Here is a 15,520-nt window from a genome sequence, read left to right as displayed (position 1 = left end):
AGTGCTCCAAGCAGTGCTGCGCGCAGCTGCTCCCGGATCAGCCACCAAACTGTGAGCAAAGGCAGCACTGCCTCCTGTGCAGCAGCGGGGCGAAGGTCCAGGAAAACAGCCAGCCAAGGCAGCAAGGACAGGGCAAAGGGTAAAGAGCACCAACGCTTCATTATGTGCCCTGCACAGAGGTAGGAGGCAGCTTCTGCTTTTTCTTACACACACACAAAAGCCAAACATCCTGGCAAGGTGGTCCACGTGGTACTGAGTGATGTGGAACACAAACACTGCTCACATTGAGCACAACTGTTTCCAAAAGACCCATCTCTGTGAAAATCTCCAGCAGTCAGGTGCTTTGAATCATTCCACTTGAAGGAAGATGGGTAACAGATGGTCTCTGCCTGCCTGTGGGTGCTGCAGCAACACAGCACAAATGTCTTCCGTTGCCTGGAAACAGTTTGGGACTTTCTGAAACCAGATAAATAACATTTGTCCACTTATCAGAAGTAATGATGACCCAAGGCCACCTTTGGAGCACTTCTCACATTTATTATTGGCACTGTTTAAAAACATGATTGTAAAACTCACTCGTGCATTGGTTTGACCAGTTATTTCAAAAATGATTAACAAATTTTTATCTATTTTTTTTCCTGAGTCCGTTGGCTCTCGAAGAGCTCAGTGGAACAGCTCCACCCGGTGGCCTTCCACAAAGGCACAGCTGGAGCCTCAGAGCACCTTTTGGCTTGTTCCGGTTTCTCCCCGGGTAGAAAGGCTGGAAGAAAGCTTGGCAAGGCACTGCATACAGCTGCTGCTACTTCCCCTATCACCTCTAAAGAAATACAGCAGTCACAAGGAACTGCCACCCACCAACCTCCTTCTGCCACCCACTCCTGTTTGCGTTTGGGGTATCACCTGCTGTGGGCTCAGACACCAAAACATCTGACAGAGAAACTTCCACCATCAAGGTCACCTCTGTGGCTCAGGGAAGCACCAAGTGCTGGGCCTGGAGCTGGAACTCACCAAATCCATCCTTTGGAAGTTCTGAGTCAAACAATCACAGCTGTTTCTCCACCAAACACTTTGTGCTCTTTTACACAAGAGCAGAGACTGGAGGGTTCCAGCTGTGTTTTGAAGTACAGGAAGGATGGAAGTGACCACAACCTTTTTTTCCTCTGTTATCAGTCCTACCAGATTCTGATTTCCAGAGGATTCACCCAAAAGATTTCTATGAATAAGATTTGTCAGCCATAAGTAATCCTCTCTGTAACAGAGTTTCTGATTACACTCTCAATTACAGGATTCATGGAATTAGAATCATTGGCATCCAGGAAAGTTAACATCCAGCCTGCCTCACTAAATGCCTTCTTACCACATTAAAATTGGGTTTTAGAGGCTTAATTATAGCTCACGCAGCTCCAGAACTGCCCTTTCCAGATGCCTGGTAGATACCAATCAGGGAGGAGATGGTCCCCAGGAGCCCCACTAACCACGGAGGGAACCGTCCGGCCCACAGGAACCCGGGTGGCAGCCAATGGATCGCGTTGGAGAGATCTGCCAAGTTACTAACAACGTTCAGAACTTCAGCCTTCACTTGGGCTTGCATTTTCTGTTGACTCTGCGGTGAAGGCGGAGTACTGGAAACAAAAATAATATTAGTAATGGTCTACTGTACCTGGAGGTGTTTAAGGCTGGGGTGGATGAGGCCCTGGGCGATGTGATCTAACAGCTGTAACTCTGCCTGAGGCAGGGGGTTGGAACCCGATGAGTTCTGAGGTCCCTTTCGGCTCAAGCCTATGATCCTACGATCCTATCATCCTACAATTCCGTGCAATTATAGCTCACAAACGAGAATAAATAAAAATATTCGGGTGATAACAGGTGTAGAAGCAGGGAGAGGAATCATACCGCTGCTGCTGCCTCAGCTTCCTTCTTAACCGGAACAGGATTCTCAGGGATCTGGAAAGGAAGCAAACTGAAGTCACTCCTGCACAGCAGCAGCAGGGATCGGAGCCGAGGGCCGCCGCTCACCGCAGGGTGCCCAGCAGCAGCGAGAGCCCCCAGAGCGCCGTGCTGGCGGCCCACCAGCGCTGAGAGCGGCCGCGGATGACGCCGCTGTCGGCCGCCCAGGCGATGTGCTCACAGGGGTAGTAGAGCTGGTCGGCCACGTTGCAGAGCACCGACAGCCCTCGCACCAGCACGTCCTCGTCCTGCGGGGAGCACATGGACACGGACACGGACACGGACACCTGCGGCCCGGCGGCCTCCTCCCACCGCGCCCCGCGGCCCGCGCTCACCTTGGGCCCCAGCCCGTAGGCGCGGCTGTGGCTGAGCATGGCCAAGTCGTCCAGCAGGCGCAGGACGGTGCGGCAGGAGCTCAGCTGGGCCGACACGGCCAGGAGGCCCCCAGGCAGCCCCTCGGCGGGGCTCCGCGTCCCGGCCAGCGCGCCGCCCACCAGCTGGCAGCCATAACACAGAGCGCGGACCTGCGGAGCGCGGCCGGTGAGGGCAGGGGGGCAGGGCGGCAGGGCCGCAGAGGCCGCAGGGCCGCACTCACCGCGCGGTCCCGGCCGCGGTACGACTCGAGCGCCGCCACCAGCGCGCCCAGCGCCCCCGCCGCCATAGCAACGCCCCCGGGCCGGGCCGCCGCGCGGGGCATGCCGGGAGGGCGGCGCCGTCGCCATGGTGACGCGGCCCGGTCGCGGCCTACGCGCGGGGATGGCGGCCCGGGCCCCGATCCCGGCTCCTCTCGCGGTCGTTCCCTTCCTGCACGCCCCCCACCTGCAGCCGGGCGCTGCCCGCGGCGGCCCCCCGGACGACGGCCGGCCATTTTCTCACGTTCAGTTCCCCCCTTACTGGGGGTATCGCAGGCCGGCGCCGGCCGAGCCGCCCCGCAGCGGGGCCGTGTTGGGGCGGAGCGGGGCTGAGGGCGGCGGGCGCTGCTCAGAGACGCGCCTGGCGTTCCCGGAGCGGCCCCTGCAGCAGCGCGCCGCCCCCAGCCTCGCCCCGGCGCCGTGCGTCCAAATGCACGCAGACCCCCGCATTCGCATCCGCTCCTCGGCGACGAAGGACGGCTTCCCCTGCCCCGCAGCCGCCCCCCCGCAGCCCGCCGTCCGCAGAGCGCAGCAGAGCAGCGGCGGAGTCCTTTGTGGAGACAGAGAGAAAATCGGGCTCCCGCCGTCCATCCACGCCACCTCGTACCCCGCGCACGAGGTTCACCCCGCTGCCAGGACGCGCCACTCGCGCAGCGGTGAGAGCTGCACGCGAAGGGCCGCTGGGATCCCCAGGCGGTGGCCTGGCTCAGGACCACGCTGCCAACCATTAAAGCTGCGCGGATGCTCTGCCTTCTCGTTTTATGAGTGAATTAATGAACCCGATGCTCATAAAACAGCTTCAACCGGGGACGCCAAGCATTCCCAGCAGCAAACATCTCTGCTTGCAGTCCCTCAGGTGCTGCTGTTCTCACACCAAAGCTGCATCGTGTCCGATGCACCACATCCACGTTCTGCAGTTTTGCAGCCCCTGCTGCAGTCTGCTGCTAAGTGCTCTGCCATTCAACGGTGCTGAATCAATCTGGGAGCAGCTGTCGTGAGAGTATAGCTTTAATCTCAGTCATGTTTCCTTACAAGTGTAAATAGAGCTTTTTTGTTCTGTTCTGTTTTGTTTTAAATAACACCAATTCTCCTTCTGGCTGTTTGGCAGGATGTGTTCCCATTATTAAAGGGGATGGACAGCCCTATTACCACACTTCTCATCAAACGCAGTTTAAAGGTGAATACAGTCCACCTGCAAAGCCAAGTGAGAAGGTAATAACATGAATTTGGGGATGACCAAGACACGGTTTTCTGCACATTGCCATGTTGAATTCTGTCCTGTGCAAGTGAAAAAACAGCAGATGGAAAGACAGAGGTGGGAAACAAAGGGATCGTGCTTTGAGCAGCAGTTTCATAGCTCTGTTTGCTTCCCTTCAGCACAAATCTCGTATTAAATTTGGGGATCCCAGAAGTAGTGGATCCACGAGTGAGCAGAAGTATGCCTACACTGCCCCAGACAAAAGGGAGCACAGGTATTCAGCAGGATAGCCCGACGAGCATCCCAGGAGCTGCTCCTTCTGATGAGCATTGCTATTTAAGCAGCTCATATCTGTTATCTTGCAGATTCTATGACAAGGAACGTGCTGCCTTTCAGATCTACCATACAAACGTGCAGCCAGGGGATGGTCTCACCAGGTTCTCCACCTCGATGTCAGAGCTCTTTCCTGTACATAATGTAGGTAAGGTGAGTCTGTAATGCAAAGACAACATACAGACCTCTGCTAAGGTTTATAACCAGCTGAACAGTGTTTTTTATCACACGGCCTTAATAATTTAGATAAAAGGTGTAATACATGACTATCATACGTATACAAATTTTTATTTTTAACATTTTATTGTTATTACATACTCAGTACCACTATCCTCACAGTGAGGTTCAGTTTCATTCCTATCAGGTTGAGCAGCTGTATTCATTACTTTACTCTATTGCACGTGGAAAAACTGCTGTAGCTCTACACTACCCAACATCTGGGGTGCTCTGACATCCTTCACTTTCACCTTTACCAGAGCCTGTAGCTATTGCCTGTCTGAACAAAAACACTTCATCCATCCCCAGAGGTGATGAAGACCCAGAGAGAAATCATGCACTGGCAAGAATTACGACGACACAGTTCTTCTACCCAGAGGTCTGTTCCCATCCTTGCTGTGTGGGTGTTTCCCTGAAGGACAGTCTCTCCATTTTTAAGCACTTTCTGAGGCCTCTGTTGTCCATTCTCCCCTTTCCATGCTGGCTGGCAACACGAGCTTCTGGGCTGCATGGGGGTGTGATGTGAAACAGGACACCTTTCCCAGCTCCAGCCTACTTCTGTTAAAGCCAGCCATTGTGTTCTATAGACTGGCAGGTGGAACTTCTCACCGAAGCCTGACCTACTACTGCGGAAACATGGAAGCAATGTCTGCTTAGGAGATGACCGTTCAGGCTCCTGTTTCTTCAGCACAACACAGCACTCAGACTACCAGCCACCACAACAGCCCCAGAGGGTGACAGGAGACAGCAAGAGCCAGCGTGACAGCCACATCCCCTTCAACTACTACAGTAAGGCCGAGTTGCTCAGGCTGTCCTGGTGCTGGAGGAAGCCTGTGAGGTTCTCCTGGGTCTGTGCAAGGAAAAGCAATGCCTGGTGCTCTGGGAAAGGAAGCAGCTCAAATATCTTGGGCTGAAGATGGCAGGAAGGCATGGGTGCAGCTTCAGTGTCATTAGGAAAACAAAGCCATTACTTTGAAATCAGGCAGAACAGCCACGCTCAGCCCCTTGCCTCCTGCTACACAGCGCGACCGTTCATCTCAGGCACTTTCACCTCCCCAGGTGACATCTCACTTAGTTGTCACCTTGATGCCTGTGTGAGCCATAGTCACTCACTACTATTGTGTAGTAATTGTTAGCACGTGCAGGTGGTGGCATGAATGTTTTCTGGGACACAAACCAGTGGCTTGACCTTTCTCCCTTGCTATATTTGTTTTCTGAATTTACTTTGCATTTGTATTTGGGGGAGGCAAGAAAGGATTTGAATTAAAAGCTGTGCTTTTGCAACCTCAGGAAGAGATGCAGTTTGAGCTGGTCGTGGGAGGCATTAAAATCCTCCTCTGGCACTGTTCCTGTTCCTGATAGCCAACAGCCTGCATCTGAGAGAGGTCCCTTCATGCTGTGTATGTGTTTTTAAGCCATTTGTTTTAGACGTGGAGCAGATAGCAGTCAAAATTGCCCTTATCATTGCCTTCATACCTAGTATATGGAATGATATTCCTATGTCTTCCACGTGAATTTCTTTATTTACCTCCTCAGTGAGAACTGTCAGTCTGCAGCTGTTTGCTGGGCAAAGGTTTTCCCTGAAGGGCTGACTGCAAAGTCTGTCTTTGCCTCTCATTAATGGAATGTCTGCAGATCTGTGACTGCAAGACAAACTGCAAAGCTTTTCTGATGTTGCCTCCCAATTTACTGGCTTGAATTATCTTTTTACTGCAACCTGTGAACAGATGAAAATCCCATCACCACCTCCCAGGCTACGCTGGTCCCACACAGACAGCAGAAGCAACGACTCTCTGAAGACATGCTACAGCAGGTACAGCATTAACAGGCCAGCATTTACCATGAGCAGGTTTGGAAAGAAGGATTATGCAAAGCAAAGCTGTAGCCACCCCATGAAGTTCATGTTACCACCCATGCCCATGTGCTGTTCTCTCTCCTCAGATGAAATGCTCACACCTGGTGCTGCCCTGGAAGGAGCAGAGTCTCTTCAGCACTGAGCAGAAGGATGAGTTCACACCTAAGCACAGAGACACAGTAGAAATCCAAGCAGCAAACTCCCACGTGAGCTGCATCCCACTGGGGACCCTGGAAAAATATTGCTCCCAGAGAAAGGTGCTCTTTACACCATGATGCTCCCCCTTTTCCCTGCTTGCCCAGAACTTCCTGCAACATCAACTGCCTGCATTGTGTGTTACCTAGTTGTTCTGCTGCTGCTGTTCTGGCCCTGCTCCTGGCCCAGCTGTGTGTTATTACAGTGAACATTTATTTCAGGAGTTGAATGAGGACACGAAGTGTTGTGACAGCAATAAACACCAGGGGATTGGTCCAAAGACATGGGTGACACCTCTCTCTGGAGTTGCAGGATCCACGCAGAGTGCCTCCAGGCGGGTACAGGGGCAGGAGGGAGCAGGCACAGCAGGGGAAGCTCAGGGGAAGGGCAAGAGATCAGAAGTGCTGTCAGAGCTGTGTGTGGGCTGGAATATTCTCGTGTTATCTGTTTGGATTTTGGTGTCAAGGCCCGAAACCAAAGGTCAGTGAACAGTAGGGCAGAGAAGCAGCCCTCTCCAGCTTATGATGAGCAGGGCTGTTTTCCTAGCAACAAGCAGAGTATTTCTGTTGAGTAGATAACTCCTGGGGATTCCCTGAATGCTGAGCTTGCACTAACTGGTGGGGATATAGGTATTTTAAAGGGAGCCCAAGTGAGCAGGTTCAGCTGCTGCCTTGTCACAGCTGCCACTTCACGAGCTCTTCTCAGTCTTTTGATGCAGATGGATTTGATTCACGTGTGCTGTGAGCCAGCACTGCAGTATTAGAACAGGGCTTGCTAACTCATTTCCAATTGCTGCAGTCTGTACGTGAGCAGTGGCCCACAAACTCCCTGTGCTCTCCTCTTGAGATTTGACATTACATCTCTTGGGAAAGGGATGTTTTTTGTTCCACGTGTACTTGAAAGAAGCTGTACTCAAGCAGATTCCCACAGCTGCTCCTCGCAGTGTCATTTGCTGGCATTTTGCAAACACCTACATTCAAACATATAGATTGCTTCACTGGGTGTAGTTACAGGACTTGCAAACACTGTAGGTCTGTCCCATATTTTTAATGACCCATGTCAGTTGGCATTGCTACCTGTTGTTGCAGAAACAGCCATTGTTCCCTGGGGTTAAGTGCTGAACACCAGCTTTCGGTGGTGAGCTGCTGCTGGGGTGGGCTGCAGTTGTTCACTTTCTTTTCATGTAGATCTTGTTGCAATTTCAGACACAGAAAGTTCTGCTGGCTTTTGGGAAAAGGATCTTTGCTTTCTAAGCCCCTCTCCAACCACTTACAGAAATGCCTCAGGACTGCCTGAGTTGGGAAGGCCAAACAAACCCCACAAAGTGAAACCAGCACAACACTCCTCCCTGCAGACGGAGCCACCAGCACGTACCCATGGCACATCAACAGCGTCTGTGACTCAGAGATAAGACAAAGTGACGTTACTCCTTCTTTGCTTTAAAAGCCCTGTCACTTACCTCCTCAGCTCCCCTTGGCACCGCACCAGCCTCGCACACAAGGTCAACACTAAAGCGTCACCACAAAGCAGAGTCTCAGTCCCACCTGGGGAGCCTGCAGGGCTGGGCCAGCTTGGGGCAGGGACAGAAAGAGGATTTTGGTGCAGCCTTTGCTCTTCCTGGAGGGCTGCACGTCTCGCTTGCCTCAGGAGCTGCAGGGCTAAACGGGCCAGCAGCAATGCAACCCCTGGGGTGCGTGCGGAGCTTGGTGGTGGAGCTGGAGGACGGGAGAGCGTGGGGAGCCTACGGCAGCGGGGAGCTGCTGCACGGCCGCGTGCGGCTGGAGCTGCGCGGGGCGCTGCGCCTGCGGGCGTTGGAGGTTTGTGCTCGCGGGCGTGCGATCGTGCACTGGCTGGAGAGCCGCAGCGTGGGGCTCAACATCGTCTACCACGACTACACCGCCTTCCAGACCTTCCTGAACCGCCGCTGCCAGCTCATCCCCGGTAAGGCTGGGGCTGGGGAGCGGCTCTGTGCTGCTGGGTGGTGGGTTGGGACCCCTTGGGCTGCAGGCCCCACTCTGGGCAGATGTCTGCTCTCCTCGCGCCGGTGCCATCTGCAAGCAGGGTTCTGCCTCTTGACCTCTGCCGAGGGTTTCTGCAAGGCTGCCTGCAGACTCGAGGCTGGTGAGCAGGAAGGGCTTGTGGCTTTTGTTCTGTTTGCGCAGGGAAGTGCAAATACAGGGTCTGTTCACAAGTGTGGAAAGAGCACTTAGGAGCTCAGTAAATATTTGTTTTCAGTTTTCTGGTGCTGGAGCCACATGCCCGGCTGGTGTGTTGCTTGGATCTGCTGCATGAGGACAAGGCACCTGAGTTCTTTGTGTAGTTGGGATGAAATGATCCAGAGCCAAGTGACATGGGACATGTCAGCTGTCTACCTGCTCATTAACTCTGCCTTACAGAAGTGAACTGCTTCTGTCCTCCCCCACAACGACACCGCTGCAGCTGCTGTGCCACCATCGTTGCTGCCATAGGGTTTCCCTGATACTGAAATCCATGAGGGCATTTCACCATCCAGAGGCAGTGCCTTGCTGCTGAAGGAGGGGTCACAGAGCCATGGGAGCTGCCTGCCTGGAGCTGCTCTTGTCTCCAGCCTGCACTGTAGGGCCATACACTCTTTTTCGAGGTGACCGTGCCTTATCACCGCTCTGAACATCTTCATTACTATGGAGTTCCTGTCTTTTTGGCAGCGGCCCTCCTGTGCTTTGCCTACAGATGGCCCCATGGCAGCTGCGGGCGTGTTAAGCATCCCAATAACAATTCAGGATAGGGCTGCCTGGAGAAGGGCTTTCAGCCAAGGGCTGGGGAGTCACCGACCCTGCACTCCCACAGCGTGGAACTGGCGGCTGTACGGGGAGCAGGGAACCCTGTGGGTGTCATTACATCACCTACACACTGCTTCCTTCTCTGCTTTGTGGGGGACACGGGTCTGTGATCACAGGAGTGATGTGGGCTGGGAGAAGCGCTGCTCTGCAGCCACAACTGTTCCCATGTATCTGTCCTGCCGGGTCCTGCTCTGTGCCTCTGCCACCAGCAGCACAGAGAGAGGCTGGGGAAAACGTGCTGTCATCCGGGGGTCCCATGACTGCTCCCTCATGGCTTCCTGATGAGTCGGGCTATGTTTGGGAAATGCAGAGTTTGCCATGGCAACGCAGCAGCGAGCCGGGTGGAGATAAGTGTGCTGTGCTGTGCTCACTGGGTTTATCTGCAGCTCCCTGGCAGAGCAGTGAGCGTGGGACTCTGCTGTGCTCCCAAACAGAAACCATGGAGAAGTGCTCAGGGCCAATCACATGCACAGTGTGTGAATGGGAGTTGGGAAGGAAGGGACAACAGGGTTTCACGGGCAAAGGCAAGGCCCTGGGTGCACCCACACGGGGTGCTGGGAGGGGTCCCACAGCGCCCTGTGAGCACTGACCCATCTGTCCCTGCCGGGGGGCTGCAGCCGGCCCTGCGTGCACGGCTGGGGCTGGGGCTGGGTTGGGGCTCCCAGAATGCCCGGACGGTGCCGTGGACGCAGAGCTCTGTGGGTCCCCACGGCACAAGGAATGCGAGGGGGCTGTGGGTGAGGCTGAGTCACAGCGGGGGCTGCCCGGAGCCTTCCCGGAGCTCCGCTCGTGCCAGGACGCGCCTCGCTTCCTTCTTCCCACTGCCGCCGCGCTCCCTTCGCAGCGTTTGCAATGATTCATATTTGCTCACGGCAGCAAACGGTCACATACACACAACAAAGCACAGCTCCTTCCCTCGCACTGCGGACCCACAGCTCCCCATCGCCGGGCTTTGATCCGAGCTGCACGGCAGCGATGCTGGGCGCAGAGCGAGGCCCCGTGGGTGAGATGGGGCACAAACGCAGCGCAGGGCGGCGGAGAGCCGGCATTCGCCTGGTTAAACAGCCCAGGGAGGACGCGTTGCTCACCGCGCATTGCACAAGCTGAACGGGAGCCAGTTCTTCATTTCTTAGAAATAAGCGAAGCCGCGGCCCCGAGCAGCTTTCCCCGCATCACCACTCGGCCCGGCCCCGAGCCGCGATCCGCCCGCAGCCACTGCGATCCTGGGAACGGCTGCGGGAGGGGCGCGGGGTCCCCGCACGTGCAGCGCCGTGGGCGCGGGGCGAGCAGAGCCGTGGGGCGTCGGGACGGGATCCCGGCAGGGACGGGACGGGGCCGTGGGGGGGTGCAGCTCCCGCCCCGAGGGGTTCATCCTTGGGGTGCGCACCCCCATCCCGTGGGGTCCCCGCGGGGCCCACCGCACCGCCACGCGGGTGAGCGGGTCCCGGGGCCGCGCGGCGACGGGCACCGGACGGCCGCAGGTCCGAGGAAGCCCCGGGACGGGGTGGGAGGGGGGGCCGTGCCGCCCGCACATGCTCGTTGCGTTGTTTTGCGGCGCCTGCCGGGGCCGCCCCGTCCCGTCCCGCCCCGCCGGGGCCGCCCCCGGGGCGCGCCGGGCACTTAAAGCGGCGCTGGGCGGCGGCGGAGCGAGTTGGAGCCGCCATCTCTCGCCATGCTGTTCGATCGCCTCAAGCGCTTCCTGATCGTGCTGGAGGGCGCGGAGCGGGGATCGCCGGCCGCCTTCAGCCCGGGGCAGGCGGTGGTGGGGCGCGTGGTGCTGGAGCTGGCGGCGGCCGTGCGCTGCGGGGCGCTCCGGTTGCGGGCGCTCGGAGCCGCCCGCGTCCACTGGACCGAATCGCGCAGCGCCGGTTCCAGCACCGCCTACACGCAGAGCTACAGCGATCAGGTGGAGTTCCTCAGCCACCGCGACACGCTGCTGGCGCCGCCAGGTACGGCTGCGGGCTCCGAGCCCCCCACGCGCGCCCCCCGGCACCCCGCACCCGGTGGGGATCCCCGCGCCGTGCGTCCCCCGGCCGGGTGGGCTGCGGGGCCCCGAGCTGAGCGGGGAGGGGTTGCGCGGCGTGGGGACGGCGGCGTTCGGTGGCGGTTTGGTGGTGCGGCCCCGGCAGGAGGATCCCATCCCCTTCGTGTGCTCCATCCCCACGCAGAGCCCCGCGGGTGGGAGATAATCGCCCTCCATCTGTTCTGCCCACAGATAACGGCGAAGTCACCGTCCTGCAGGCAGGGAGGCACGAGTTCCCCTTCACCTTCCAGCTCCCAGAGTAAGTTTGTGGTTCGTGTTTCCTTAACATGGAGGGGGAGAGCTTCTATGGGAGCAGGGCACCTCCACCACAAACCTGCCAGCGGAGCCCTCGGAATCACTCCTTTTCACTTCCAGGACCCTGGCGACGTCCTTTGAGGGCAAACATGGCAGCGTGCGCTACTGGGTGAAGGCCAAGCTGCACCGACCCTGGGCCACAGTGAAAAAGGTGAAGAAGGAGTTCACTGTCATCGAACCCATCGACATCAACACACCTGCACTGCTGGTGAGCCCCCGTGCCCGCGCAGAGCTTGCAGGGGTGTGCCATGCAGCAGGGATGGGCACGAGGAGTGCAGAGGCCGCTGCACCTCCTGCTTTTTGGGAGCTGTAACGCATTGCAACAGCATTTTGCATAAGGCTCCAAGGAGCTGGTGCTGCTCCCCAGCAGGTTGGCCGTGCCAAGGAAGTGCTTGCGTTGTGTTTTATTGTTCCTTTCTAAGTTGCCTCTGTGTGTCCCTTTTTTCAGGCTCCCCAGGCGGGTGCTAAGGAAAAACTCGCCCGCGCCTGGTACTGCAATCGTGGCCAGGTCTCAGTGACTGCCAAGATCGACCGCAAAGGCTACACCCCCGGTGAGCACCTCCCTCGGGCACCCAGGGTGAACTCTGGCTGGAGGGGACTTGGGGTCACCTGCTCGTCCCCGCCGTGCCAATGGGCAGATGAACCCCCAGTGACCCCCGTGCAGGAATTCCTCGGGGCAGGACTGGGCTCCGTCTCCAACATGTGCATCTGCTCGGCAGGTGAGGTCATCCCTATCTTTGCTGAGATTGACAACTGCACCAACCGGGCGGTGGTGCCCAAAGCAGCCATCATTCAGACTCAGACCTTCATCGCTCGGGGCGCCAAGAAGCAGAAGAAGTCGGTGGTGACCAGCATTGTTGGGGACTCCATCGCTGCGGGGAAGCGCGAGGTGTGGCACGGGCGGGCGCTGAAGATCCCTCCGGTGGGGCCGTCCATCCTGCAGTGCCGCATCATCCAAGTGGAATATTCCCTGAAGGTGAGGGGTGTGTGGGACCGCTGTGGGGCTCAGCTCTCTGCTGGGTGTTCCCATCTCCCCAAAGCTGTGCTTATCAAGGTTGGTGCTCTGTGCGATGTCTTGTGCTGAGCATCTCCCTGTGTGTCCCACTGCAAGAATCCCTTCTTCCCTTCACCCAGGAAAGCTCTGCCCCTCTGTGAGGGTAACACCAACAGCTGAGTTTCCCCACTGTCTGCAGGTTTGTGTGGATATTCCTGGCACATCCAAGCTGCTCCTGGAGCTGCCACTCGTTATCGGGACGATCCCACTGCATCCATTTGGCAGCCGCACGTCCAGCGTCAGCAGTCAGTACAGCATCACCCTGGACTGGCTGAGCAACATCCCTGAGCAACCCGAAGGTGAGCAGAGGGGCAGGGCACACTTTCAGCCTTAACAACTCTGGGAACAGCACGTTTGAAGCCACTTCACCTGCACGTTCCCCATTCCTTGACGCCTTTCTTTCTTCTCTTCAGCCCCCCCCGAGTACTCAGCAGTGGTGCCCAGCCCCACAGCTGAGCAGAGCCTGGCCCCGCCGTGCCACAGTGAGCTCGGGGCTGTTCTGGAAGGGCCCTTCTTTGCCTACATCCAGGAATTCCGCTTCCGACCGCCTCCGCTCTACTCAGAGGTGAGGAACCCTGCAGATGGGTGTGGGTGGTGTGGGGTGATGCACCCACTGCTGCCAGGGGTCGTGACTCTGGATTTGGCATTGCAGATTGACCCGAACCCACCTTCAGACAGCATCCGCCCGCGCTGCATGACCTGCTGAGAAGTGCTGATGGCATCCTGACCATTGGGCTGCAGTCAGAGCACCCACAGTGTGGCAGTGGGACGTGGTGGCCGTGAGAGCACTGAGCCCCCACCACAGGCACTGCCCTGTGGGGTCTGAAGGGCTGGAACCGCCCCAGGATTTGGGGTTGATGGAGCCGGGATGGTGCTCCTCTATGTGTGCTCCAGCACCTCCTGCTGCAGAGAGCGGGAGCTCAGAGGTGTTGCAGGGATACCAGAGAATATTTAAATCCTGTGCTGGGTTTGGACCCCGCGGTGCTGTGGGTGCAGCTCTGCTGCTGCAGTCGCTTCTCCAGAACTGCAGTTTCCTAAGAAGAAAACTGGCCGGGTGAGGCAGACTGCTGCTGGTGAACACGGCCGTGAGCTGGGAGGTGCTGCAGGGATGGCTGGAGCTGCCTGGCAGCTGGGTGGGGGCTGCAGAGCCCCCCATGGCCAACGGCAGGGCAGAGGACATGGGGACAGTGTAATTCCCAAAGCAGCAGAGATCTGCGGTGGTGTTTTGGTGCTGCTCCTGCATGGTGGCACAGACGTGGCCAGTGCTTTGTTGGCCAAGGAAACAAGAAAAAAAGCTGGAGTGGGTCCTCCAGGGCAGCCACCAGAGACTGTGCATTCCTCCCGACCCCTGCGCAGAGCCCCAGCCCCGGTGCTGGGCATTGCTCAGAGGATTTTCTATTATTTGTATCAGTGACCACTTTTGTACCGACCACTCTTTGTCTCTGACGTTACTCTTTTCGTACGACTTCAGTTTGGGTGATTTCTCTGAAATAAATTTCTTGTAACCAACTGCAGCTCTCAGCTTTTGCATTTGGGACGTCACGCTGGATGTGTGCCCCAGTGCTGCTTCCCCTTTCCCAGAGCTCAGCAGAGTGCTGCTCTGCTGTTTGCCACTGTTCCTCTTCCATGTGGCCTCATCCCCTTCCACCCCCATGGCAGCACCCCTTGGGTTCTGATGTTCCCCATCGTGCAGCTCCTCCACCTGCTGTGCTCACAGTGAGCTTTGGGTTTGCTGCACTTCTGCACCCCATGTCTGCTGAGCACAGCAGATCTCAGAGGGTCTGAAATGGGGCTGAGGTCTGAAATGGGGCTGAGTTCCACAGTGTCCTCCAGGGCTGTGCTGTGACAAACACTGCTGCTGGAATGTGACTTTTCCCCCTGGTTTTTGTTTGTTTTTCTTCTTTTTCTGTTTGTTTTCCTTTTTTTTCTTTTTGTGTGTGTGTGTTTTTCTTCTTTATGTTTCTTTTCTGTTTGTTTGAGTTTTCATTTCCTTTCTTGCTTTTTGGACCTTGCTCGGTGTTCAGAGCTGCACCCCATGCCCAGCACTGCCATGCAGGACCCACAGGTGCTCCATGCACCCTTACACAAAACTGCCTTTGCTTTGCCACCCCCCCCTGGGACAAGGATGGGGATGCTTCATGGTGATGTTGCTTGCAGATGCACAGCCTGGAGCCATCTTTCCAGCAGCTCTTCTTGTAACATCCTCAGGGCTTCCTTGTAAAGCCGCAGTGTTGAGTTCCAGTCCCGGAAGGGCTAAAAATACCCCCAGGGACAGAGCTGGCACCCCATGCTCTGCAACCCTCGGCTCCAAAGCCCTTCTCCCACAGCCCAGAGCCTCCCTGCTGTCTGTCTGCCTGCTGTGTCCCTGCTCTGCTCTGGTGCCACTTGCAGGAGGCCACGGCACGCTGTGCACCCATGGGTGGCCCAGAGCCGCCGCGTCCTTCCCAGGGTGGGTTCCCCCCCCGTGCCGGCGGCGGTGCTGGCGGGGACAGAATGTGCTCCGAGGGCTGCGGATTAACAGCGCGGGCGTCCGTCCAGCTCCGGGAAAACAGCTCTTCTTCCACCACCTCCCAGCTGTGAGTGTTGGGGCCACGTGGTGGGAGCTCCAGTGTGGACAGCTGGGATGCGGCTGGGTTTGCAGCCTGGTGCGCTGATGGGTGCGAGTCTGCAAGATACAGGGCCAGCAATGGGAGTGTCCTCCCACCTCCTCCCATTACCTCCATTATTTTCATTGTTTTTGCTCCAGTGCTGCAAAATCTGGTCCCTGGGGACCCCTTCGTGTGGGGACACTGGAGCCATTGCTGCCCACCTAAACACAGGCGCAGCCCTGCTCACACTGCCCTGCGTGGGGGATTTGGGGAATTTCTGCGTTGGGTTGGACAGCAACGACTGCTCCTCCTGCAGTGCTCCGGGGCTTCGGCTGCCCACAGTGG

General features: G+C 57.2%; 3 protein-coding genes across 7 annotated transcripts; 2 read left to right on the top strand and 1 right to left on the bottom strand.

The window, feature by feature from the left end:
* Positions 1-209: 209 nt before the first annotated feature.
* On the bottom strand, positions 210-2,651 carry PEX11G (peroxisomal biogenesis factor 11 gamma). 2 transcript variants are annotated; one of them, XM_031604339.2, is made up of 5 exons: positions 2,543-2,650; positions 2,283-2,471; positions 2,017-2,195; positions 1,894-1,944; positions 210-1,622 (listed from the first exon to the last, which is right to left on the bottom strand). In XM_031604339.2, the coding sequence occupies exons 1-5, from the start codon at positions 2,642-2,644 to the stop codon at positions 1,394-1,396; spliced, it is 750 nt and encodes a 249-aa protein (XP_031460199.2). In that variant the 5' UTR covers positions 2,645-2,650; the 3' UTR covers positions 210-1,393. The 2 variants fall into 2 exon arrangements, with proteins under 2 accessions (XP_031460199.2, XP_089982373.1); XM_090126247.1 differs by lacking the exon at positions 2,017-2,195 and having other exon boundaries at positions 1,435-1,622; positions 2,543-2,651.
* SAXO5 (stabilizer of axonemal microtubules 5) lies at positions 2,638-7,742 on the top strand. Of its 3 annotated transcripts, XM_090126239.1 has the most exons (9): positions 2,639-3,235; positions 3,688-3,791; positions 3,957-4,051; positions 4,143-4,258; positions 4,587-4,705; positions 4,914-5,115; positions 6,054-6,139; positions 6,268-6,438; positions 7,564-7,742. In XM_090126239.1, exons 1-9 carry the CDS (start codon positions 2,668-2,670, stop codon positions 7,627-7,629), a joined length of 1,527 nt encoding a protein of 508 aa, XP_089982365.1. In that variant the 5' UTR covers positions 2,639-2,667; the 3' UTR covers positions 7,630-7,742. The 3 variants fall into 3 exon arrangements, with proteins under 3 accessions (XP_089982364.1, XP_089982365.1, XP_031459888.2); XM_090126238.1 differs by lacking the exon at positions 7,564-7,742 and having other exon boundaries at positions 2,638-3,235; positions 6,054-6,175; positions 6,268-6,385; XM_031604028.2 differs by lacking the exon at positions 7,564-7,742 and having other exon boundaries at positions 2,641-3,235; positions 6,268-7,426.
* A 167-nt stretch (positions 7,743-7,909) lies between these two features.
* Positions 7,910-14,114, top strand: ARRDC2 (arrestin domain containing 2). Of its 2 annotated transcripts, none has more exons than XM_031604030.2 (8): positions 7,910-8,317; positions 11,411-11,477; positions 11,594-11,741; positions 11,982-12,084; positions 12,253-12,509; positions 12,727-12,886; positions 13,001-13,152; positions 13,240-14,114. In XM_031604030.2, the coding sequence occupies exons 1-8, from the start codon at positions 8,053-8,055 to the stop codon at positions 13,291-13,293; spliced, it is 1,206 nt and encodes a 401-aa protein (XP_031459890.2). In that variant the 5' UTR covers positions 7,910-8,052; the 3' UTR covers positions 13,294-14,114. The 2 variants fall into 2 exon arrangements, with proteins under 2 accessions (XP_031459890.2, XP_031459889.2); XM_031604029.2 differs by lacking the exon at positions 7,910-8,317 and adding an exon at positions 10,817-11,144.
* Positions 14,115-15,520: the final 1,406 nt, after the last annotated feature.

The sequence above is a fragment of the Phasianus colchicus genome, chromosome 28 (assembly GCF_987193195.1).
Source record: "Phasianus colchicus chromosome 28, bPhaCol1.hap1.1, whole genome shotgun sequence".
Lineage (NCBI taxonomy): Eukaryota > Metazoa > Chordata > Aves > Galliformes > Phasianidae > Phasianus > Phasianus colchicus.
This window is presented reverse-complemented; position numbering and strand designations above follow the sequence as displayed.

What these genes read in the sequence shown, in the direction of transcription:
- PEX11G (XM_031604339.2), bottom strand. Translation starts at nt 2,644, where the DNA reads ATGCCCCGCGCGGCGGCCCGGCCCGGGGGCGTTGCTATGGCGGCGGGG. An exon ending in ACCGCGGCCGGGACCGCGCG is followed by an intron (nt 2,472 to 2,542) that starts GTGAGTGCGGCC and finishes CGCGCTCCGCAG; the next exon opens with GTCCGCGCTCTGTGTTATGG. An exon ending in CCTACGGGCTGGGGCCCAAG is followed by an intron (nt 2,196 to 2,282) that starts GTGAGCGCGGGC and finishes TGCTCCCCGCAG; the next exon opens with GACGAGGACGTGCTGGTGCG.
- SAXO5 (XM_090126239.1), top strand. Translation starts at nt 2,668, where the DNA reads ATGGTGACGCGGCCCGGTCGCGGCCTACGCGCGGGGATGGCGGCCCGG. An exon ending in CTGCAAAGCCAAGTGAGAAG is followed by an intron (nt 3,792 to 3,956) that starts GTAATAACATGA and finishes GCTTCCCTTCAG; the next exon opens with CACAAATCTCGTATTAAATT. An exon ending in CTTTCCTGTACATAATGTAG is followed by an intron (nt 4,259 to 4,586) that starts GTAAGGTGAGTC and finishes CACCTTTACCAG; the next exon opens with AGCCTGTAGCTATTGCCTGT.
- ARRDC2 (XM_031604029.2), top strand. Translation starts at nt 10,868, where the DNA reads ATGCTGTTCGATCGCCTCAAGCGCTTCCTGATCGTGCTGGAGGGCGCG. An exon ending in TTCACCTTCCAGCTCCCAGA is followed by an intron (nt 11,478 to 11,593) that starts GTAAGTTTGTGG and finishes TTTCACTTCCAG; the next exon opens with GACCCTGGCGACGTCCTTTG. An exon ending in CATCCCTGAGCAACCCGAAG is followed by an intron (nt 12,887 to 13,000) that starts GTGAGCAGAGGG and finishes TCTTCTCTTCAG; the next exon opens with CCCCCCCCGAGTACTCAGCA.